This window comes from Garra rufa, chromosome 16, assembly GCF_049309525.1.
Source record: "Garra rufa chromosome 16, GarRuf1.0, whole genome shotgun sequence".
In the NCBI taxonomy this organism is placed as follows: Eukaryota; Metazoa; Chordata; class Actinopteri; order Cypriniformes; family Cyprinidae; genus Garra; species Garra rufa.
In genome coordinates, this window is record NC_133376.1 from 27910128 (window position 1) to 27935881 (window position 25754).

Sequence of the window (25754 nt, forward strand, 5' to 3'; positions counted from 1 at the left end):
CGCAGACTGCCCACTTCAAGGCCAGGAACTCCAGCTTGCCGCTGTGCAACCGATAGTTCCTTTCCGTCTTCGTCAGTGTCCTGGACCCATACCCAATCACTCTAAGTTTTCCCTCCTGTCGCTGGTAGAGGATCGCTCCCAGGCCCTCTTCAGACGCGTCGGTGTGGAGCGTAAAAGGTAGGTTAAAGTCCGGATATGCCAGAACTGGTGGTTCCTCTAACATGCCGACTAGTCTCTCCAGAGCATGCTGATGGTCTCTCATCCATTTCACTGGAGTCTTTGAGGGAACTTGTGGCCCCTTAACTTTCCTTTGGCTGGGCAAGTCTTGATCAGCCCCTGTCTTTGCCTGTAGCAACTCGTACAGGGGTCTCGCAACTCTGGAGAAGTCCTGGATAAACGTCCGGTAATAGCTAAGGAAGCCCAATAACCTTCGTACATCCCCCACCGTCTGTGGAGTCCTGTGTGTGAGAGATCGAACAGCGTCCAGGTCCCTTGGGTCTATCCTCACTCCTTCAGCTGACACCAGGCGCCCCACATACCTGACCTCCCTCCGGAACATCTCACATTTTTCAGGTTTCAGTTTTACGCCGTGACACCGAAGGGCCCTTAACACTCTCCTAAGGCTGTTAACGTGCTCTTCAAACGACTTGGCGTAACACAGGACATCATCTAGGTAGGGTATACAGCACTCGTCCCTTAACGAGTCAAGCATCTCTTCCATGCTGCGTTGAAAAGCAGCAGGCGCATTTGACAGGCCAAAGGGGATCCGGACCCACTCGTATAGCCCCCAAGGAGTAATGAATGCTGTCATTTGTCTGGAACCCTCATCGATAAAGCCCTGGTGGTAGGCTTTACCCTGGTCTAGAATACTAAACCAGGAATATCCCCCAAGCGTGTCAATTAACTCCTGTATCCTAGGCAATGGGTGTCGATCAGGAATGGTCTTTTTATTAAGGAGGCGGTAGTCTACACAGAGTCGAAGCTTGCCGTCCTTTTTCCTAACGCAAACCACTGGAGCGGCGTATGGCGACCGGGACTTGACAATCCATCCTTTGGCCAGGAGTTCTTGTATGTAGGCTTTTACTTCACTAAACAGGGGTTTTGGCACGGCGGAATATGCTCTCTGAACCGGAATGGCATCTTGAAGAGTGATCGACATCTGCAGGCTGGGGATAGATCCGATGTCATCATCGCCTCTACTGAAGACACTAGACTCCTCGTATAACATCTTCTGTGCGATTTCACGTTGATTGTCACTCAGATGCTCCAAGTCAACAGGAGGATGCCACAAGCCCATGTTAGTGTCTGCCTCTTGTGTCCCTGCAGTCTGGACCCTCACAGTCTGCCTTGCTCCACTTGGTTGTCCAGGGTCCACTATTCTTTCGATCCGCTGCAGTGTCCCAAGGACCATGCCCTGTGGTAGGGTTACATCACGTCCTGTGTAATTCCCTACAGGTACAGATATGTACGAGCCACCTTTGTTAGGTATTTCCAAGATCCCCTCTCCAATATCCAAACATTTCAGATGGGTGCTATCCTCTTGTGGTTCAAACAGGACTACCGAATCCAACTGTGCTGACTTAGAAATCCTGCACTGCACCCAGGCAACCTGTCCTGCCGAAATGATGACTCCTCTCTGGCTGACCTTCAGACTGCCGCCGCCTTCATCTTCTTCTGCAGTCCGTATAACTTCAATTAGAGTCCGTGCTTTCTCATTTGGGACATCAATAGCTCCAGCTAATAGAGCGGTGAGTGTTTGCATGAGCTGTTCGGGTTTTCCCTGAATCAGTTCTTCAATCACATTGAAGCCCAGAAGCGGTCTCTCGATTGGCATTTTGCTTACAAGGAACGGGACATTGATGGACAGGCTGGGGTCCTCATTTCCTAGCAAGTTGACTGTAATGACGGTCCATCCATCGAATGGAATAGGGTCTCCATTAACTGCATATACCTCCAGATCATTCCCACATCCCAGTAAGTCTTGCAGTGGCCTCACCTCGATATCAGGTAGGTATTTCTCTTTCCACCCACGGTCAACTATGCTGACCTGTGCCCCGGTGTCGAGCAGTGCCCTCATAGTGAGTCCGTTAAAGTTGCACTGGGTTAATGCTTTGTTTCCTATCAGTTTAATTATGGTGTCAGTTTTGGTCTGGTAAGGATTAAAATTGTTTGTTCCTTTAGTCCTGTGTTCCACTTTTGGGTCTGTTGATTTGTCCCTTTGCCTCTGGTTGGTGTGTCTCTGGTCTATGGCTTTTCTTCTTTCAGGTATGTCCAGCGTTGAGTAGGTTGAATCCGTTTGGGACATTTGTTCCGCGGTCACTGGTTGTCCCTCTGCAGTGGCCGGTTCCCGTTTCCCTGCCGCTGAGATCGTCTCAAGCACCCAGCTGCCCGGTGCCCCTCCTCACCACAAATGAAGCAATGGGGACAGTCCTGTCTCCCTTCTCCTGTACACAGTGGACAGCACCGTGAGCGGCTAATTCTGCGGGGAACTGGTTGACTGGCTGAGCAATGGCAACCCCTCTCCACCCGTCCCGCCAGGGAGTGTTGTAGTGAGTCAACCATGTTGGTAAGGGCGTCGATTCTTGCAGTCAGTTGTTTGATTGGGTCATTTTGTTTTTTTCCCACAGCAGCCGCTGTCCTCCTTCCTCCCTCGTCACTGCCAGGGTCATTGTGGACTTGAGCACTACTTGCTGTGGACTGTTTTGTTCTGGTCGGCGGGCCCAGTCGTCGTAGTCTCTCATTTTCATCACTTGTGACTTTCATTACGTGTCTGAGGATGGCATCATCGGTCACATTACTGTCAGCAAGCAACGGCTTTAATTCGCTGCGGATGTCTTTACATCGGTGACTCAGGCCCTGATAAACTGTGTGTAAAAACACGTCCTGCACAGTGGCTGCACTATACTTGCGGTCTGAATCAGCTTGCCTCGCTGCAAAAAGTATTTTCTGTTTTAGCCCCATTACCCGGTATAAGAACTGTTGAGGGGTCTCCTGGTCGCTTTGTTTAGTGCACAATAAATTCTTGAAATAGTTCTGTGCTGCTCCGATCTCCCAGGTGTGACTGCAGGAACCCTTTTAATTCGTCCACCGTCATGTCATCCTTATTTATCAGCATGTCCTTGAAAATGCCGGGCTTGATGATTCTTAGTACACTTCTGATAATGTCGGTATCACTGAAGTTCTCTCTGAGGCCGGCGTCCATTTGCCTGCATACATTGTTATACGAGATGTCTGACGAGTGGTCCCCAATCTGGCCTCCGTGGATCTTGAACTCGCGGGGCTGGATACATGGGAGTCCTACCATCGGGTATGTACTGCTGTGAGATGCCCGCTGAGATCGTTCAGTCTGGTGCAGAGGTGGTGGTGGAATGGTGTTGCCCTGTGCACTAGGTGGGGCCATATCAGTGGGCTGTGTGGGTGTTGTCATGTACTCTTGTATTTTTCTGCTAAGTGCTTCATACTCTGCAAGCATTTTACTTAGATCAGTGCTTGCTCTAGGTTCTGCCCCCTTAACACCCCCTATATCAGCTGCAGCATGTAGTGGCATCAGGTAAGTGCTATTAGTGGTCAGTGTCTGTTCATCAGTGGTGGGTGAATGTGATACATGTGTAAGGTGAGTGTTTGTATCAACATCAGTTGTACATACAGTAGTGCAAACCTGTTTTGCTGATTTTACAGTCTCTAGCAATGACAATAGCTTACTCATACCTTGGTCCTCAGTCTCAAGCAAGGCTTCACTTGACATGAAGGCATTTATGTACTCAAAACAACCCTCACTGTCCTCCAGATCCAGTTCAGATGAGTCTTTACCTTGTACCGGCCCGATGACCTTGGCAATGTGGAACAGTTCATCAGTAGGTAGTGTGATCAGGTCTCTTCGGATGTCCCACACCAAGCGTTTCCTTGTACGATCTGCCATGCCCTCGCTCTCTGTCACCCCTTCCGTTGCAGCCTCGACCTCAGCATGGAGATAGTTGTCTCCAAACCACCTGGCACGCGCCTCCTGCCTTGTCGTCCGTGGATGTAGCAGCCGCCAGCCTCTAGCCCAACGCTGCCTGGTCCCAAAGGTCCTGAGATGATTGGATCAGCCTCCCCGTGTCACGTGAAGCCGATCCCGGACGAGCCCCCAAGAATCTGTTGCAAGTCTCAGCTCCGGAAACTCAGCAGCCAGATTACTGTGAATACAGGAAACAAACAAGAGAGTCGGGAATTGTGTGTCTTCTCTGCCAGCTCCTCTGTATGTGTGAGTGGCAGCTGCAGATACAGTCCATATACGCGATCTTCCCGTGTCAAAATAAAAGTCTGCTCAGACATTGTATAGAAAAGGTTAGAGCCCTTGTGTGTCTACATTTCCTGTGGGCACCACAGATGCAATGCTGTTTCTGAGCTCTACATGCATTTTTTTTTTTTACCTCAGATAATAATAAAATAAAATAATAATAAATAAAATAATAATACTTTCATTCAGAAAGGACATTAAATTGATCAAAGGTGACAATAACATTATTTTAAATGTTACAGAATATTTATATTTCAAATAAATGTTGTTTCTTTGTAACTTTCACATGATAAAATAATCCAGAAAAATGCATAACTGTTTACAGAAGAAAATATTAAGCATCACAACTCAACATTGATAATAATAAGAAATGGTTCTTGGGTGCCAAATAAACTTTGGATCATGTGACACTGAAGAATGTAGTAATAGCTGTTAAAAAGCAGCTTTGCCGCAACAGGAATAGATTTTAAAATATATTAGTATAAATATAATATTTAATATAGCCTATACTACTATTTTACATTCACAGTCTTGTTTTTAAAATCTACATGGGCTTTCCTACAGTCATACCTCGTTTGCTTTATTTTGTTGATGGCCTCCTATCAGTCTCGCTTTTGTTTTCTGAACATTGTTTTTATAGTACGTTATGATAAGTAAATCTTATGTTGTCCATCTTGTCACGAAACATTCCATCAAGAGATTAGGTAATAATTCATCAGTTTGAGGAGTAGTCAAACAGAACTAAAACTATAATTAAGTGGGACGTGTGCAATATCTTGATTGAGAGAAACCTTTAAAGAGATAGTTCATTTAAAATCACTCATTCTGATGTTGTCCCAAACCTTCATGACTGCCTTTCCTTATAAGAAATGGCAGAATGTTAAAGACAATCTATCCAGTATTATTTCATTTGAATCTTTTTTTCCATTCAATAAACACAAATCTCCTTTTGTGTTATGGAAAAATCATGAGGGTGAGCACATGACTACATTTTCTTTTCCTGGTGAACTATGCCTTATTGGCAGGATCTCACTAGGTGGCATCAGTGAACCATGAGGCGGAGGTCATCGACGCGCGTTACCGTGCACAGTCATCGCGAGATGTATAAATATTGAACATATGAAGTCTGTGCTAACTATTTATATGGCGACAGTGATACAAATATAAAATAAATCATGTGAGGAAATACCCCATAAATGTATCTAATACTCTAAGGCCATGACAGTTGAGTCGTGTATTAATATTATGATACGCAGACCACATTTTTAATAATTTCGATGTACTATTCATTGAGTATAAATACGTAACCCTAATATAAAAGAACATAAGTAGGGCAGTGACTTCACAATAAACATCCCTAAATTCCCCTGCGCGCCCTCGTGTTTCTCGCCGCGCGTTCTCGCAGCCCCGCTGACATCACGCGTGAACCCCTCCCCTGCCCGCGGCGACGCGCTTTAGCGCGGTCTCGCTCCTCTCTTTAGATCAGCAGAATCTGTTCATCTCGAGACGGACAAGATGGCGAAGTGAGTGGGTTGCGCTTTGAAAAGAAAGCAGCGACTCACATAATTTCTTCAACGTTAAAACGTCGGTTGCCTAGATGCTCGTTCGAATAAGCTGGAAAGCGCGTCTTTAAGAAGAAAAATCGCCCCTCAGAGAGAGGTGTTTCGAAGAGAGCGTCGAGGACATCGACTTCTCCGTGTCCTTTCAGGCTAAGCTGCTAGTCAGCTATTCGGGGAATTGCTCAAGAGAAAAAAACAGCCTCAACCTCAGGGGAAATCGTCTTGTTTTTTACTTATATGTCGAGACAACGTATCTCCTGTTGAAACCAATGTCCGTTATCATCTCATTTTCGTCGTTGTGAGTTGTTAAGGACACAGCTAGTGAGGAAGACTCGTTTTAAGGCTAGCTAGCATTGTTTCTACTGGACTGAAGAAGAGAGAGAACAGCCTGAAAACCTCACCCGTTCACACAGTTTCAGAGTACTTCTCGGATTTTAGGACATGGCCAGCAGCAGTGGTTCTAAAGCCGAGTTCATAGTCGGTGGGAAATACAAGCTCGTTCGGAAAATCGGATCTGGATCCTTTGGTGACATTTATTTGGCAATCAACATCACAAATGGAGAGGTAAAGATGAAATGGATGTTTCATTAATGTGCTGGGATAAGAAGATTGAGGGGTTTATACATAGGTCCAACTCATCACATCTGATTACCAGGACAGAGTTCATAAGCTCATCGAAAAATATAGTCCATACAGCCTTGAAAGTTTAGCATATTGTAATATTTGACTTAAACGTAATACTATTTAGGGGGGATAGACGATGTTACTGTCGCTTTCAATAGATCAAGGAATAAAGGATGGTGTATTATCAAATAATTGGTTTGTAAACCAGCTATACGTAACGTTACCAGATAAATAATGATCCTAATTTTGAACATTTACAGGAGGTAGCTGTGAAATTGGAATCACAGAAAGCCAGACACCCTCAACTTCTATATGAAAGCAAGTTGTACAAAATTCTCCAGGGAGGAGTCGGAATCCCACACATCAGGTGAGTAAAGATGTCGGATTATACGTGAAATTATAAGGATTTTAAGTAGATGGGGTTGCTGGACTAGTTTGATCTGGTTTATAGACTAACGTTAGCGTGAGATCGAAAGCAACTGGTCGAGTACAAAGTACACGTCAACTACGCATAATACTTTCCTTAATAGATCATCAATTCATTATATACTTAAATAAGAATTGGATGGTCTCATGTGTGTGTAGTTTTACACTTATTACGATAGTATCGATAGGCTAACTATCGTTAGCCCGTTCATTAGCGTTAGCGTTTCTGCGAGTCCCGTGCAAGAACGGCGTTCTAAATGTATTTAAAAACATTATATGTTTTCTGTAATGTAGTATAAGATGGTTTAACGGATGAGAATTGATCACGAAGTGTGTGTTTGTGCGTTGCTGAGTAATGAGTAAGGAGCGAGTGGGAAATGGCCGCTGCTCTTTTGTTGTGTTTGTTCAACATGTCCTCCCTCTCGATCAGAAAATGGCGGATGAGAGAAAACAAGTTTCAGGGCCTAGTGAGACTGCTGCTCTCTTCTCAAGGTGACTGAGCCATACGAGGGCTGCAATTCGTGTCAAAAATACCTAAAGAGTTAGTTTGTTTTATAATACATTTGTAATTGTATAAAAGAGCTAACCATTGAGCATGAAGCTTTCAATAACTGACTCTAGACGCACAATTAAATAAAACGTAGCTCCTGTTTTGGTTTCACACGAAAAATTAGGTTGTCACGTATTTTTTCTTATTTGCATGTTATTATTAAATGTAAATAACATAGGTTTTACATTCTGATTGTAGAAGTGCTCTACATATTAAAGTGTTAGTGGTTAAATTAGTGTAATTATCCTCATTTTCTGTGCATTATGTATTAACCAATTTTAATATGACTTGGTATAAAAACTTTTATACCATACAAAACATTTTATTACATGGTACATATGTGACCCTGCCCCACCACAACCAGTCATAAGGGTCAATTAAATAACCTTTCCATTGATGTATGGTTTGTTAGGATGTATCCTGCAGATATGAAAACTATTTGAATATCTTGAATCTTAGGGTGCAAAAAAATCTAAATATTAAGAAATTAGATTTTAAAGTTGTCCAAATTAAGTTCTTAGCAATGCACATTTACTAATCTCAAATTAAGTTGTGTTATATTTATAGTAGGAAGCTTACAAAATAAAGTCATGTAACATGATCTTTAATAATATCCTAATGATTTTTGGCATAAAAGAACAATGACCCAATACAATGTATTCTGCTTCAAATATAGCCATGTATTACGACTGGTTTTGTGGTCCAGGGTCACATATTAGATTTCTTTACATGGTTGCTTGATGTGAGAAGGTTGGTAACTCTAAACTTTAACATGTTATTTTTATACCAGATGCAAACTGTAAAATGGAAACTTAAAGCAAAATTTCAGTTATGTTCATGTTTAATTAGCTTGGCCACCCAACAGATATTATTATATGTGACCCTGGACTATTTAACCTTAAATAGCACAGGTATGTTTGTAACAATAGCAAAAAATACACATATAGATTTTTATTTTATGCCAAAAATCATTAGGATATTAAGTAAAGATCATGTTCCATGAAGACATTTTGGAAACTTCCTACCATAAATATATAAAAATTAAATTTTTGATTAATAATATGCATTGCTAAGATTCAAGATTTTCAAATAGTTGTATTTTGGCCAGATATTGTCCTATCCTAATTAATTAATTTATTTAGCTTTCAGATGATGTATAAATCTCAATTTTAAAAAATTGACCCTTATGACTGGTTTGGTCACCCAGGGTCTCATATGAACATTTAATTTGAGTCGTGTGACCAACGCGAGCCTAATCTGCATCTGGAAATATTTCGTCCTCACGTGAGATTCCTGATCGCTTGTATTTCGAAATTTCACCAGACATCGGTAAATGTGACCGCACCTAATTTCTCGCCAAATTGTTTGCTCATTAGCCGTGATTTTTGTTGCTCTTTAGTTTCTCATTCATTGCAGATCCGAGTGTAATGTATCACTTAGTAAACTTAGTCCAGCTGTCAGACGGTTTCCTTAGTATAAATACGAATACCCTGCCTTTGCCATCAATGAACTGCCATTACAGATAGCATTTGGGTGTCCATTTCTATGGCATCTCATGCTGACAGCAGCTTGGCTGATTAGAAATCTGAACTCCTAGACCTTCGCTAGTTATTTAACCCTATGTAGTTACGAGTTGGGTAAATCCTCTCATGGATGGATGGGTTTACCAAACACTTTAAGGACAAGTCCAGATGCAGCCGTTTTTATTATAACAAAAAAGTTGTATAGAATATTATACTTCTAGTTTAATGGTACTGCTTTTAAGCTATGTGTAATTTAGGTTATACATAATGACTGGATTGTACGACCAGATTTTGGTGCCCCACTTTGGCTTGAACTTTTTTCACTGAATGAATTAAAGTTTCCATTAGAAAGGATGCGTAAAAGTACTGGTTTCACTTGCTGGTTACTAGAGCTTGGAAAACCTGCCATGCAAGATTTCCCTCCCCCACACTCCCTAAAACCACTCACTGCCTTTGCTAATGAAAGAAAAGAGCTTTGTGTGCTCTTCAAAGTCTTTTATGTAAGCTCAATCACAGGAAAGTGTCTACTCACTTTATTTAAATATATATGCGTTTACACCAACACCTCTGTGATTAAATACAAGGCAGTTTATTAAAGTTAACATGTTCAGGCAGACTACATTGTTTTGTTCAGTGTTTCCCGTAGTTTTGCTTTGAAAAGAGGAAATGAGTGTCCCACAGAGAGGACTGTAGTTTCCGTAAGCACCAGATTGCTGTTGATATGAGTTTCTGTAAGCATTGTGAATGTGAGTATACTTGTAAAACATGAGTTTTTGGGCTGGATTCATAGAATACATTTAGTTTTTTTTTTTTTTTTTTTTTTTAATTTATGGGTGTTGCTAAGATTTACACAGTTGTAAATTTACATGAAAAGGCTTAAAATTGAAAATCAACAAAAGTTTTCACTTTTCTTATCAGCTTTTGCCATGGATGTGGTTGCTTCCACAATATAACCATCATAGGGATTAGAAGCTAGTTTGTGGCTCAAAGTACATTTTCTATTGTCATTGTGAAATAGTAGATGTTGGTTTGCTGGCACAGATGACTGAGTGCACACTAGTTTACTGCTGCACCTTGTGTCTCCACAATACCTCTTTGTTTAGGAGACTCTCCAGCATGATGGTTGCTTGGCGACTGCTGTAGCAATGTGTTCACGAAATCCGCAACTTTTTTGAACCTCCACCTGCTAGTTGCAAAATTTGTAGAAGCCACCTCATTGATTTTGAACATACCATAAACTTTTTAGCACTGCCCCTATGCTCTACTTTTTTTTTGTCCTGAGGGGGCAGTCCACTCTGGAAGAATGCATCTGATGTGGTTTGTTGAAGACTAGTCTAACACATGTTATATAGTTGTTACTGTGGACTTCACATGCAGTCAAGTCACCAAGCTAGATATATTGGATGCCATTGTCCATAGGGTGTGCCGTGCAACTCTGACACTTCCTTAACTGAAAAGCTTCATGCTTTATTGGCTCAAAATAACTTAGTCAGCAATGCTCAATTGTAATAGTGTTTTAATTATAATTTGCTTGTTATAAAAGCTCATCTTGTAAACTTGAGCAAAGTGTCATGCATCCTAGCTTTTGTTTTAATGCTTTTTTAATGAGGCAGTCTTAAATTTATCGATTATGTGATACTTTTTTTTTTCTTTTAGGTGGTATGGCCAAGAAAAGGACTATAATGTTCTAGTGATGGACCTGCTGGGGCCAAGTCTGGAAGATCTCTTTAACTTCTGTTCCCGCAGATTCACAATGAAAACTGTCCTAATGCTTGCAGATCAGGTAATGTGTGGTTAACTCAGGCTTGAAATAGCAAATATAGTGGTTCCATGGCACTAATTTGGTTGTTTTGCTTTCACAGATGATCAGCAGAATCGAGTATGTGCACACAAAAAATTTCATCCACAGAGATATCAAGCCAGACAACTTTTTAATGGGTATTGGCCGTCACTGTAATAAGGTAAACTTCCACCATTTCCCTATTCTTGTGAGAAAGATTTAAAATTGAGATGGAGGATTGCAAAACTGCAGTTACTAAGGTTTCCTGTTACTCATGGACGAACACTGGCTTGAGGGCCTGTGATAGTTACGTTTGATGTTGTTCTGCTGATTTGGGATGGCTGGGTTCTACAAAGAATATCATAGGAGCAGATAATTCAAACCGCATTGAGTCCTTAGACACAATGTTTACAGCTTAACTTCTCATTGGTTTGAGAATCACCTGACGGTTGGGCTGTGGACATCTGTGGACATGGATTGTATGTCTTTCACTCCTCAAATGGAACTTGTGCATGATATGTGACTTGTGGTTGTTTTTTATTTTTGTTTATTTTTTATTTCTCCCTTGGACTAGGAGCCTTGAAGTGCTTTGCACTGTTTTATTTCTCTCTATTCAAATGTACAGAAGTTGCCTGATTTGTATTTTGTTTCAGATAACTCGTAATTTTGAGCCCTTGCAGACAGGCAACATTTGGCAAAGTTAAAGCATCATGTGCAAAATAAGACAATGACTTACAAGTACAAGCTCTGATGGTCGTCTAACAGTTCAGATCAGTTTCCACTACAAATTCTGGTACTTTTTGGTACTTGAGTGAAGCCTGTATTACCATTTTTGGCAGTGCTGTCTGGAATAAATGTTTACCATTGTGTGTCTGTGTGAATGCCAGCCTCAAGCTTTTATTTTGATACATACACATGAAATTGTCACCTTTTTCACTAAAACTCTGGATGCACACGCTCTGCTTTTGGATGTGTAGTTGTCAACATCCACCCTGGACCAAAAACAAATCCTAGTTAAGAAGTGCAGTGAACTCAGCCGATGGGAAGATCTGATTTAGCTATTGCTTCGCAAACCCACTCTTTCGGTGAGGAATCAAAAGGCCTATTCTCTCGCATTATTCACTCTGCTTGCATCTCTCATACGATCATTACCACTCTTGATCCAGCCCCCAGTAAAACTTTTTTTTAGAGTAAAACATGTGGACGGCTTGACCAAGAACGGTGCAGGCCAACAGGTGACATCAGTTCCACATGAGTCAGTCTAAAAATGGATGTGTTTGAGAGGCAATTGTTAATGTTTCGTGCAGTGATATTTTCCTAGATTTACTTCGAACGCTCAGCTCCAAATATTCCTTCCTGTCTGACATATTCTCCTCACACAGTCCCCCACTCTCCTGTCACATTGCGGATAACCGTACTCAGCTCGGCACCATTGTTAACTAATGGCTTGTTTTGTTGCTTTACCCTGGGCTGCTGTATTGAAATCTCAAATATCACTTCCACCGAAGCTGTCCCATCTTGTCTTTTGTAACTAAACTAAAACTGTTTTTGCAATAACATGCAGGTTAAGTCATGCACCTTTTAAACTGCACGCTTTTTTTTTGTTTTTGTTCTTCAGAGCTTCATCCCTACCTGATTTGGCCTCTCCGCACGCCAAAGTATTCTAGCCTCTTCCTTACTGTAGGTGGTCCGATGATCTGTCAAACACGAAATGCAATATTTATCCTTCACAGGGCTTTTAAAGGGGTGGGGCTGAGTTTTGGTTGGTTGCATTTCTCAAAGCTTCTCATGCCTAATTTTAAAACAAGTGCCCATTGTAGTGAATTGCCCTTCTTAACCCTAGTTGTGCCATTTGTCTCGTTCACCTCACGCCGAGGAGGGCTTAGCTGCTAAACACCGTATGGCACAGCTAGCGTTAAATGCTGCCGAATGTTTATGGATAAAGCCTTGGCAAAGTCAAAAAAGAGAATCAGGCTTGGGAACAATTGGTATAGATGAGATGAAGATCACTGGGTTGGGCGGCCAGAGGTGCCATGTACAGTTTGCCTCTATGGCTCGAGAACCGACGAGGCAAGCGGGCCCTGCATTATACGTTCTGAAAAAACTATAACTATCGGCTAGTATCTGAGCCTGGGCTTATGGGAAGACGTCTGCCATTAGCAGAGCCTCCTCTGAATTTGAGCTATGACGCTTGCTGGTGGATGAAGGATTGCCTTAGGCTTTCTCTTCCCCTCCCTCTGCTCCTCCTCGCGTTCTTTTTCTGAGCCTTGGTGTTGCCTGTCTGCGCTGGCCGTGTGCGGTTGTCAGCAATACTGTTTGATGCACTGCACCCTCTATTGTCTGTTCAGTGTTTAGAATCTCCAGTGGGGAAGAGGAAAAGAAGCTTGGCTGTTAGTTCTTCTCAGGACCCATCTTTCTCAGGATTAAACCAGGTCTGAAACCACAACCATCTCCTAATAATCGCCCAAAATTCTTTTGATTTGATTTTTTTTTTTTTTTTCTGTGCCTTTTGGAGTTCCTTTTCCTATTTGATTTTGATTTTCAACAATAACCATTAACGTTTGTTGGCATTAAACCAGACACACATGCTAAACAGAACTAGAGATTTAACTCCTAATCCAGATTGAAGGGATCTCCGTACAGGCGGGTGAAGGACTTGTCACTTCGGGAAGAAGTAGCTGATTGTTCTCAGCCCTAGTCAGTTCTAAAAATTTTTATATCAGCGTATTTGGTGTAGTACAATTCACTGTTTTCCATTTAAAGAGTTGTTGCAGTTAGACAAAGCACAGTGCTCTACTGTGATTTGTAATCAAGGACTTCATGACGGAATAATTTGATTGGCCTAGTTTCACTGCATCGGGTGCTTGTTCTTGTTGCAGAATGCATCTTTTAGTTTATCAGCAGCACTGTCGCACCGAGGCTTGTTTTCCCGAACCAGCCATCTAACGTTGGAACATACAGTCAGAATATTGCTCGCAACCAATTGCACAACATTGACATTTTAAACACTTGGTTTTTAAACTGTTGCATGTTGCATTTTGTGCTCATCTTTATTTAAATGTTCAGTTCAGCTAAATGAAATTGGATATAACATTTGGAACTCAGCTCCTGAAGTCAAAGAGTGTTGGCATCACAGCCATTTTGTAGTCATCTTCAGAGCACAGGAAGTTAAAATAGCAAAATATTAAATGATTGCGTGGGTTTTTACAGTGATGGCCAAGTACTTGTACCTCCGGCTATTTCAGAGGAGAAGGGCTCTTACATAATTTGAAAATGTTTAAATCAGTTGTCTAAAAAAACACTTATTTAATGCTTCCTCTCTATCGTTAAAGATGCTGAGAGGTGCTCTTTAAGCCATCTTTGCTGTATTGTGGTGTTTTTATACGTTTTAAAAGAGGTGAATCCATAAGATGTTTGGAAATTTCTGGTAAGCTTTGATTTGTAGCTCTTTTCTCCTGATTTGACCTCTAATAGAAGGGTCTAAGTGGAATTGCATGGTTGGCGTAACTAATTGTCTTGACAAGAGGAAATACGTTTCAAATCCCTGGTTGAGCCAAGCAAACTGTGGCACGGCTGAGTGGATGTGTTACAATATGGCTGCTGCCTCAGTGAAAAACCAGTTTGGTGAGGTACTCTCGCTGGGCTGCTGTGTGTGTGTGTGTGTGACAGGATCTGAGTGGCTTTCCACTAATGAGAATGATATTTCAGTCAATGACAGGCTCTTAGAGCTAACTCTTGCATCTCTGCTTGGGTGAAGGGTGTGTTTCCTTTCCCAGTAAGCTTCATTTGCGTTGTAGACTCTGACCCCATCGCTTCATTGATTACAGCCTCTGGATGCATTGTTTTTGTTCTGAGGTCCAGGTAATAGGTCAGACAGCTCACAGGAGGAAGAAAATGAAAAAGGAATGGACTCAAGTGTGCTTTTTCTTGTTTATGAGTCAGTTTTAAAAATAAAAAATGTCTGTGTTTGTGCTTCTCTTTTCAATTTATTTGTATAGTTGTTCCTCATCGACTTTGGTCTGGCCAAGAAATACCGAGACAACAGGACACGACAGCACATACCCTACAGAGAAGACAAAAATCTCACAGGCACAGCTCGCTATGCTAGCATCAACGCACACTTGGGTATCGAGCAGAGGTGAGCACTCCGGCACAAATTATTGATTCAGTTTTTGCTCATTGTGCTCTAATCCATGTTGCAAATTTATTCTGATAATAGTATTTGTAATGGTTTACTGAGCCCTTAGCTCTCTGAAGTCTTTTACAATAACAAGCAGCAGCATAAATTCATGATCGTGGCATTTTGCGACCTTAAGTGATTGGGCTCTGCTTGCTTGCCCTTTACCAAAGGACTGGCATGTCAGTGGTCAGTGAGTTAATGTAGGGTTTTTTTACTCAATCAAACCTACTTTTATTCTGTGCACTAGAACTTTTTTTTTTTTAAGATCTGCCCTCAAACTTGTTCAGAAGTGTTCTGGCTTGACTTAATCTTTTATTTCATCTTAACAGTCGTCGAGATGACATGGAGTCGCTAGGATACGTGCTGATGTACTTCAACAGAACCAGCCTGCCATGGCAAGGACTGAAGGTAAGCAGTGCAGATAAAATGTAGATGTTTATTTTAGGGCCGGGACTTTAACGCGTTAATTTAGATTAATTAATTACACAAAAATAACGCGTTAAAATTTAACGCATTTTAATCGCACTTAGTTTTGCACCGCGGAACGTTTCTCACTGGATGAGATTCCGCGGACTGATAATACTGGAGCACCAAATAGCGTTCAGACAAGATGCGTCCGTCCTAAATAGTATTGTATGTCCCAAATCGTAGTATGTTTAAAAGGGTATTCCAAAGATTCCCGGATGGTCTACTACTTAACGATCAATGCACACTCTTAACGGCTAATATTGCCCGCAACACACTGCGCCGTGAACGAGGATTCGATTAGAACTACAAACACGCATACAAAGTGTTAAAAAACTACAAACATGGAGGATATGCCCGACCAACGGACAGGTAGAGAAAGGGGTTTGAGTGATAAATAATCAGTGTGTAACCTGATAAAAAATATTTTTTAAATGTTATCCGCGTTATATTCCATGTGCAGCAACATTTATAATGATAGGTTTGGTCATTAACGTTTAAATGCATAATTAAGCAAACACAAGAGCAGAGTTCTCGGCATGAAAGACTCGTTAAAGAACGTACCTATTGCTACACTTAATGGCAATATTTCACTGGTCTGTTGGACTTGGTTGAACAAAAATAAACAATATTTTGTTGCTTAAGCTTATGTATTCAGTCATTATTCAATGGTATACTAAAAATCCATGTAAAAATCTTACTTCTCACTGTTCTCAGGTCAAATATTTATATGCGATTAAAATGCGATTAATTTCGATTAATTAATTACAAAGCCTCTAATTAATTAGATTAAATTTTTTAATCGAGTCCCGGCCCTAGTTTATTTATAATAGCTAGATTTTAGATGGGATTGCACAGCATGTCTGAGACAGATTTGTTGAATCTACTTGTTCCTGTGACACTGATTTATATATTGTTGGTTAATTTTAAAAAGCATGCCAGTAACTTTTTAGTTTGAATGCAGGTTATATTAGATATGAATGTTTATTGATGTTAATGCTGCCTTTATGTGATTCGAGCAGGGGAATACTTAATGTATTTAGGTCTTTATTAATGTAAAGGGGAAAAACCTTAAAAGAACCGTCTTAGAATTGTTAGGCAGTATGAAACAAGCCAACAGGTGGTGCCTAAAAAAGTGCTGTAAATCTGCTTTCAGCTGGGTTATTTATGGCCCCCAGCACTGTGGGATTGCACACTGATAGACAGCCAGTACCAGATCTTAGTGTGCAACGTTTTCATTTTTGCCCACAGGCTGCCACAAAGAAACAGAAGTATGAGAAGATTAGTGAGAAAAAGATGTCGACCCTGTCGAGGTGTTGTGTAAGGTATGTGAAATTCTACATCTTCACAGCAAGGCTTCTCAAAAGTCTGCACGCATACATGCTATAAAACCTCTGCTTAGTGTAAAAGTTGTGATGGTAAATTCCCAGGCTACATGAGTATCTCCAGAACACTTCAATACTAACTGTATATCAATATGATGCTTGTCCATCTTTTTTGCATGGCTTTTTTTGGTGTGTGTATGTGTATATTTATTATGTGTGTGTGTATATGTGTGTGTGTATATATATATATATATATATATATATATATATATATATATATAATATGTGTGTATATGTTAAGGAAATATATTTATATATATATAATCTTAGTTATATACAAAGTTTTTACATACAGATACATATTTTCTGAAATATATACATTTATGTGTGTATTTCTAAAAATAAATATACACCGTATGCAAACAAACTTTTGAATGCAGCTCTAGATTTATTTAAATATCTGCGATGCAGCTTTAATATGCACTTTATTTACATGCGTGTAGATTACGCACAAGCGTGTCAGAGCGGCTCCGTTCAAACTAAATGCTGCTACACTAAGCGTTATCTACAACTGTAAAGCTTCATTATAATGTTCATCTCAGAGTGCAGTGTACGCTATTTTGTCAAGTTTGTAAGTTAAATCATTTATTAACCCACGCAAACACAGGATATTACATCAATATCTTTGAGTATGCTAACTCTTCATTGCGATTTCAAAATAAGTTTAAACCCTCAGTCTTGCGTTGACACATTTGGATGCCCACATATTCAATAAATGACTGTAAAAGTGGCTGTAACTATTCTATCGTGACTGAATTGCCTGATATTAAAGATTAAGTGGACATTTGAATTAATTGTTGAGTCAATATTAAACAAGGGTTAGATTGTGTAGTAAAGTGTAAAAACACTTTCAGGCCGCTGCGCGCTTTTGTTCTCAAGCATATGATTACTTGCTTTTGATATTTTATTTGAACTAATTATTGCTTCGTTGCCATTATATATGTATTTTAAGAAATTTTAAAGGCTATTGTTCACTTGTCTATTTATATTACAATTTTTTTTTTTTTTATAATTATCAGATTACTCGATTTAATCGTCAGAATGATCAACAGATTACTCAAATACCAAAATAATCGTTAATGACAGCCCAGCTCGCCAGGCTTTTCTGTTCTAGCCTACATGACTGTAATTTCAGTCCGCCTTTTTCCTGCTAACATTGCTGGCTATTTATTATAATAATAGGATATAAAAACTTTTTTCATTTTGTTAATTTCCTTATCTTACAAAAAAAAAAGAAGCTGGTCAGGTTGACATGACATGGAGCTTGGTAATTGTATTCTTTCATAACATGTGTCTGTTTTTTTTTTCTCCAGGGGTTCCCAGCAGAGTTTGCCATGTACCTGAACTACTGTCGTGGGTTGCGGTTTGAAGAGGCACCTGACTACATGTACCTGCGTCAGCTTTTCCGCATTCTTTTCAGGTGCCTGACTATTTCTTGCTTTACCTCAACACTCCCAACTGGCCTAGAAACGTCAAGACACTCCCTTGTTTTTCATATCTTTGTTACCACTGAGGTCAATTTTTTTTCAAGTAGAAAGTCTTGCCAGTTGTGGTGTCCTTGTGTTTATTTTTTTTTTTACTTGTGGTATCTTACTTCATTTGGTTTGTGAGTATACTAACTCACTCTTGATCACTTCCAGGACTCTGAACCACCAGTATGACTACACATTTGACTGGACCATGCTGAAGCAGAAAGCAGCACAGCAAGCGGCCTCCTCAGGGGGACAGGGGCAACCGGCACAAACCCCCACAGGCAAGCAAACTGACAAACCCAAGAGTAACATGAAAGGTTAGTAGCAAACAGCCAAGCGACGTTTTCAGCGCAAAAAACAGAGACACCAATTGCTTAGCTTACATTTGTAAAAACAAAAGTGGATTTGGAACATTCGCTCCCCAAAAGATTCATGAGATGCAAAGAAACGGTGTTAGTTCAAGGATGCACCCCCTACAAAAAAAAGAAAAAAAAAAAAAAGATTCAATTGGTATGTCTTGCAAAAGCAAAGACGTCCTTGGGAAATTTGACTACTAACTTTGTACAAAAAATAAAATGTCTATTCTTCTCTGGGACGAAGGGTTGGCTTCATAATCTTTTCTGTGAATGTCAGATAACCATCCCTTAAATTAACCCCTTTCTAAATGGGATGCTCTATTTGACAGATTTCTCCCAATCATTGTTCCTGGATCTAACACTTGTTAGTCTTGATTTATAATGGTCTCTTCAGTACAAACATGGATACGTGGGAGTGATTTCTAACCACAGACTAACCAAGATCATATCATTTCCACATCTTTTCATTGACTCTTACTCTACTTTTCGACATGTTTGGTATTAAGGGAACTGTAATGCTATATGTTCATGTTGATGACTCAACAGTGATATTTTTTGTGATTCTAGTTGTGGATCTGCTTTCCAGCAAAACGTGTAACCCAGTCTAGGTATATGGACCTGGAGTCGAGAGTTCCTTTTTTTTTTTTTATCCATCGTATTATGTTTCCTAAGGCAGAACTGTTACCGATTAAAAGGGATGTTAATGAGCATATAGAGTCTGTTTCGCACTACATTAGCGATAAGTAGTCCTGGTCAGATGGTGTAGGCTTTAATGTAGTCTAAATCTGTTGTGCATCTAATGCAGAGTAGGCTTGACACTTGGAAGGGCACAGTTAAGTGGAAAAGCTGTTGTCAGTCCTCTTTCACTGCTATGTCCTTTAGTGCCCTGTTAAAGCTGGACTACGGCAGTATTCGGTTTAGGTGTTTATTACTATTAATGGTATACACCTCAATGAGTTGCCTTTGGTGCTTAAAATAGTCCTATGTGCATTCTTGTGATGTTTGCAAGATTTATAACATAGCCTTGTTTGTAGGTTATAAGAATATGTTCAATAAATGTCCTGCAGTTGTGATATTTCAAAGCCGTATTGTCCTGTTATCTATATAATCAAGTGAACGAGATGTCTTTTTTGCCTCTAGGTCTAAATGGCCACAGAGGACGGTGGGTTTATTATAGCGACTGTGTGCCGTCAACCCACGCAGGCAGCTTTTTTCCCAGCTGAGCTTTGTGATCTATTTCCTCTGTGACGTTATACATGGCTTTTAGAGTCTTTTATTTTTTCTTCTTTTCAATCCCATGGTTCAAGTCATGTTCTTTGTTGGTAGATGCTAGGTTAAAAGCAGGAACTGTTTTGCTCTCAAGGTTCATCCTGAACAACTGCTGTTAAAAGTGGCTAGACTAAGAATAGCATTTGCTGATGAGGTGGTGTTGGTCTAATCCTTTGTGCACGCTGTTTTAGTTTGATTGCACCCCATCCCCCCTCGAAATCCAGGTTGCGTACCCTGCTTAGAAATATGATTGTGAAAGATTTACGCATCTTACAGGCTCAGAAATAGACTACTGTCCCTTTAAGATCCCCACAGCCAAGAATTTAAGTGGTGTGACGCTCAGGAGTGTTTGAGCTTGAAAGAACTTTATTTGCAGGGGATTGTTGGTTTCTTGGTTACCGGCGCAACTTTGTTAGTTCTGCAACAATGGAGACCCGGAGCTAGCGCTTGCTGTATTATTGTTGAGATTTGTCCTGAGAGTGCTGCGTCAGCATACTTCCTCATGCTCAATGAATGCAGACTTGTCAAGCATTTAATTTCTCCCCTTCTCCTTGTCTTTTTTTTCACTCCTCAAATGCTCCATCAGTGTCCATAGAAATGTCAAGGCTGCGGTAGCTAAATGTAACTATACTCTGCAAGTAGTAGCAGCTCGAACCTAACAATCAGGTTACTTGGCAACCGGTTTGAATCATCTATCCATTGTGGATTAGTTATAAATGACACAGGCAGTGACACAAATGGGCGACAACTTGGCTTTTGAATCTAAAAATACTGTTGTAATCCTTTTGTAGCTTCTGAAAAGCCAAAATCAGATTTTTAGATGAGGAAATAAGTAAATGTTATGTTTTCCAAGCATAATTTTTCAGAAGAGTAAAACTTAAAACAACTCTTTAGATTTTATTCCCTGTTCATATTATCCTGTTTGATTTTGTGCTCTGTTTGCCTCAGGCAAAAGCACATTGATTTTTTTTTTTTTTTTTTTTTTTTTTAGAAACCGACCACAGTTGAGAGTACTGCACTGGAAACATTTCAACATACGTCATAGGTCTGTCAGGTTGTTTTTGTTTAAGATTGTGACTGTACGTGACTCGAAGCTCCTTGTGAGGTCAGGAATTATACTTAAATCAAATCTGTCTTGTTTTTCTCAGCCAGTTTAGTTCGCTTTAACTTAAAGGGATAGTTCATTCTAAAATTACAATTGACAAACCTATGACTTTTTTTCTGTGGAACACTGATATATTTCTCAAAAGTAATGTACCCAGGACTTTGTATATATGTATATGTGACCCTGGACCACAAAACCAGTCTTAAGTAGCATGGGTATATTTTAGTGGTGGGCCGTTATCGCCGTTAATCTATTCTCAAATTTGGTTTGGGAGCTGGGTCTAAACTACGCAAGCAATGATGACTTTCACCTTGATAGTTTAACGCGGATGTATACCGAAGACTATAGAATATGGTCGCGCGTTTAAGTCTCCTCCGCCAAAACACAGACGGGATCGCGTCGTCCTCCATTCATAAAAACCGAATCTACTATAGCGAAATGCCACGTAAATTCGTCGTTTTTTGGATTCATAAATCAAATGTTGGTCAGTCACTTAATTCAAATCGCGATATGGACTAGTGTATGTGAAAACTGAAATGCAAAAAGACCGTTTTAATATGAATCCGATATGTTCCGTTTGCCTAGCTGTATGTATGCATTGCGGAGACGAGCTTTTACTACACGCATACTGAAACACACGTGACGCTCCCGGTAAGTTTTGGCATTTTCATCTCACATGAACAGAAACTCAATCTCCCAAACTGCTGTGAGTGTCACTTTTACCGTTTCATTTGAGAAAACTAGCATATCATACTGTTTACACAGAAACTTCACGGCAACCTGTCAAAATAAAAGTACGGTGTAACATGTAATGGGCTGGGTAGGTGTTGACGTTAAAAAAAACACACAATCTAATAGGTAGAAAAAATAATTTCATTGTTAGTTAGTTAGTAAACACAAGTACATCTAATTGAACATAATTTATTTTCATCAACAAATTATCATAGAACAGCTTTATGAGCTTTATGATCCATTCTCAAAGACTTTAAGTCATTATTTGGGTAGCACACACATTCTGAATGCCTTCATCAGAATTCAAATTAGCCATTTTAATCTAGATTAATCTAGATTAATTCCAAGATTTAATCTAGATTAATCTAGATTAAAAAAATTAATCTATGCCCACCCCTAGTATATTTATAGCAATAGCCAAAAATACATTATATGGGTCAAAATGATCGATTTTTCTTTTATGCCAAAATTAATTAGGATATTAAGTTAAGATCATGTTCAATGAAGATAATTTGTACATTTCCTACCATAAATATATTCAAACTTAATTTCTGATTAGTAATATGCTAAGAACTTCATTTGGACAACTTTAAAGGTGATTTTCTCAATATTTAGATTTTTTTTTTTTTTTTTGCCCCCTCAGTTCAAATATTGTCCTCTCCTAATAAGGCATACAACAATTAAAAGCTTATTTATTCAGCTTTCAGATGTATACATCTCAGAATGTCAAAAAATTGACCTGTATGATTGTGGTCCAGGAAGACTTATTATAAAAAATATACACGCTGCCATTTTTTTTTGTCCTTTCATAGAAATTAGATTTATCTTCCAGTGTCCCTTTATTCTTCAAAATAAGTCATAGCAATTTGGAATCATGTGAATTGAATTTTTAGATGGACTATCCCTTTAAATAGTACTTTATAGATGAATATTGTGCTGCTTTTTAAGGCTGGTAGCGTCATCTATTATGTGTCATGCCCCCTCATTTAGTTCTTGACGTGAAGGTTTCTTGAAGGGACAGCTGCTTTGCTCTGAGCTGGTTTTATTTAACCGTAGAGTGGCTGATCGTGCAGCAGCTGAGTTGGTTAAGGTGTCAGTCGACTATAGAAATGTAAGAGTAACATGCATCGGTCATGGTTAGGGAACGTCTTGGCTGCCTGGTAAGCATGGACTGTTGTAACGAAAGAGTTTATCCCCTCTGAGCCCGCGTGAGTTTGACATGAATGTTTTCCTGAGATTCTCTGCAGCAAGTCTCGACTTTACTGCAGAGAGGGACTGATGACTTTGCACTTTCTCTCTTCCAGGACTGAATAATGCTTTGACTTGGTTGGACGCATTGATTACAGTAGCTCAACCCCATTCAGCTCGGTGGCACTAACTCTTAACCCTCTCCTCTCTATCTCCCTCTCTCTCCCTCTCCCTCTCTATCTGTCTCCTTGTCTTGCAGGTTTCTAAGCATTAAGACAATGTAATGAAGCAGAGCAGAGTGGTCGTAGCAGGATTTGCCTTCCAATCACACCCCGGCATCTAGGATCAAATTCACCAGAACCTGCCAGGCACTGTGGGCAACCTTTTTCCTGTTAAAGAACTTTTGTTCCATATACTATATATGTAATCGGTATATATAGATAAGATGCTCCGCATATATCTATATATTGGTATGTATATACTATATCCACACAGAGAGCAGGCTTGGTTTGGAGTTGGAAGCTGTAGCCTTTTCTATTGTCCTGTCCCTTGAGACTTTCGCCCCCTTCTTCTTTGAAACGGCAAACTGTAGAAAAATGGGGATATGATTGTGCACATGCCGATATTTTCCCGAGTTTTCTCCTTCAGGAAAGCTGTTTGGGGTCCTTCCTGAATTCTCGGTTGCCCATCAGAGCAGTTTTGGCCCCCACCTTTTCCCTTCTCATCGTCCTCTCGTCACCAAGCGTGGCACGAACCCAGACACTCTTCTGTCAGAATGGAGACATCCGAGACACATTTTTGTCCTTCGATATTTTTTTTTTTCTTCCTTTCCTCAAGCAAAATGAAACATCTGAGATTAAATCTGTTTTGTTTGTTTGTTTGTTTCAAATGTATCCAAAATTAAAAAGGCAAGCATTGGGTTTTGTTTTTCTTTTCTAAAAAGGTAATTACGATTCTGCCTGCTGATATGTGCTAGAGAGCTTCTAATGTGAAGATAAAAAAAACATTCTAGTGACTACTAGGTTTCTCTTTAGAACGCTGCATTAACTATATTGTACTTGGTATTCTGAAGTCTAAAAAATAAAAGAATAAACTCTACAGAAGCATATTCATTACAAATTAGGCATCACTCTGAACTAAACCTGTATGTTAATTGCTTAGATGAAAATTGTATGCATCTGATCTGGGTTTTTTCTCTTTGGAAAATGTTCATGTTGATTGAGAAAGTATCCATTTGTACGATTAATTGCTATGATGGGCTCAATGTTCTGTTTTTGAGAGAAAAATGTGCTCACTCCACCCTTCCAGTTACCATTTTTTTTTTATATGCATATATCTTTTTTTTTTTTTAAATCAGAAAAAATATACTTTTTCAGTTTTATAGAGTTGTCTTTCCCTGTATTGAATCGATAATTTTGGGGAAAGGGTTTTTTGTTGCTTCTTCCTGTGGTGAAGCAGATCCTCTTGTAAAATATCTCTGGGACTTTCTCTCTGCAACAATTTTTCGCTGCTGTTGGGTAGCGGTCTTTTGCTCATTTCCTTTTCTTTTTTTATTGCAAAGAAAATGTTGGAGGGTTTCTTTTCTATATAGTTTTGGGTCTTGTGAGGCAAGAGCAATTTGATTTTCCTTCTGTTTTCCTCAGCCTTTAGCCACGACAAATGCACACCAGTAACTTGGCTTTTTCTTTTCTTTTTGTTGTGTTCCTTGCCTCCAAACTGTCCCTCAGAACCAGCTTTAAGTACTTTACAGCTGGACATTCTATAAAAGTGTAATTTATTCCCTTTTAGCATGTCAGAATAAATTAAAATGACTTCTCATAAATGCTGTCCCCGTCTCTGTAATTTTACGAGAATGCACATAACTCGGATTACTGATAGACCCCCCCCCCCCCCTTTCCATTTGTTCAGGTATCTGTCTCTAGTCTGCACATTTAATGTTGAAGTACTACACAACCTGGCTTCAAACTTTTGTTTTTGAACTGAAAATTAAAATGCTTTAAAAATGAGAAAGCAAAATGCTTGGTTCTCAAAAAAATGTAAAGCGTTGAATGACTTTGTCTCTAGTGTTTAAAGGGACATCTTTATGGAAATGATCTCAAGATATTGCTGTAATTCAGGAAAGCAGTTCTTGTGGGGGTGGTGGGTAGTTCTAGGTGCTCGTGGTGTTTTAAATTTCCAGGATTTATATCTGTAAATATTAAAATGGCTTCAAACGGCAGGTGTGGAAATTGGTTTATGTGCTCATTGAAGAAACCAAAATGGCTGCTTCAGTTTTCTGAAACAATGCTTTTTAAAAATTAATGCATTTGTGTTACTTACTAATTATTAAAAAAAAAGTTATTTTCTGTTAGGGCAGCAGATTTGTCAGCCTTGTTATCTTATGAGTCATCTGTAGGTGTTTCAAATGCAAGCATCGTCATAGCTTGCCTGTTAAGTAGTTAAGTAAATGACAAAGTAGTTTAAAATGTGCTAAGAGTAGGTCTCAAATGGGACACTTCAGGGAAATGAACATGGGGGAAGGGAATGGGGTTCAGATCAACGCATGCACAAAACAGCTGCTGCCTCATAGGGGGAGGGAATAGGAAGGCCCACAAACCTGTTCAACAGAAAGCATCAGTATGTGTAGTTTAAACCTAAAATTTAATGTATCTTGGGCTTTGTATGTCCATGTATGTACATCTAACAGTTTAAACTCTTCCTTCCTGTAGTCTTTGGTGTATTATTTAACGGTGGCCTTCATTCATAAAGTATGAATGAGTTATTGCCCACTGAAGGCTCTGCAGAAGGCCTCTCTTCCCTTTATGGAGGTGGAGTTCTGACACACCACGTGAGTCAAGTGTCACATGACCGCACACACCATA

The 25754-nt window shown here is 39.8% G+C and overlaps 1 protein-coding gene across 1 annotated transcript; it reads left to right on the forward strand.

The window, feature by feature from the left end:
• The first annotated feature begins 5753 nt into the window (after positions 1–5753).
• csnk1a1 (casein kinase 1, alpha 1) lies at positions 5754–24715 on the forward strand. The gene is given in 11 exon segments (XM_073821109.1): positions 5754–6402; positions 6723–6829; positions 10618–10744; positions 10824–10922; positions 14740–14879; positions 15251–15329; positions 16638–16686; positions 16689–16711; positions 18085–18191; positions 18412–18560; positions 23153–24715. Coding segments are annotated over 11 exon segments (1011 nt in total). The 5' UTR covers positions 5754–6279; the 3' UTR covers positions 23161–24715.
• Positions 24716–25754: the final 1039 nt, after the last annotated feature.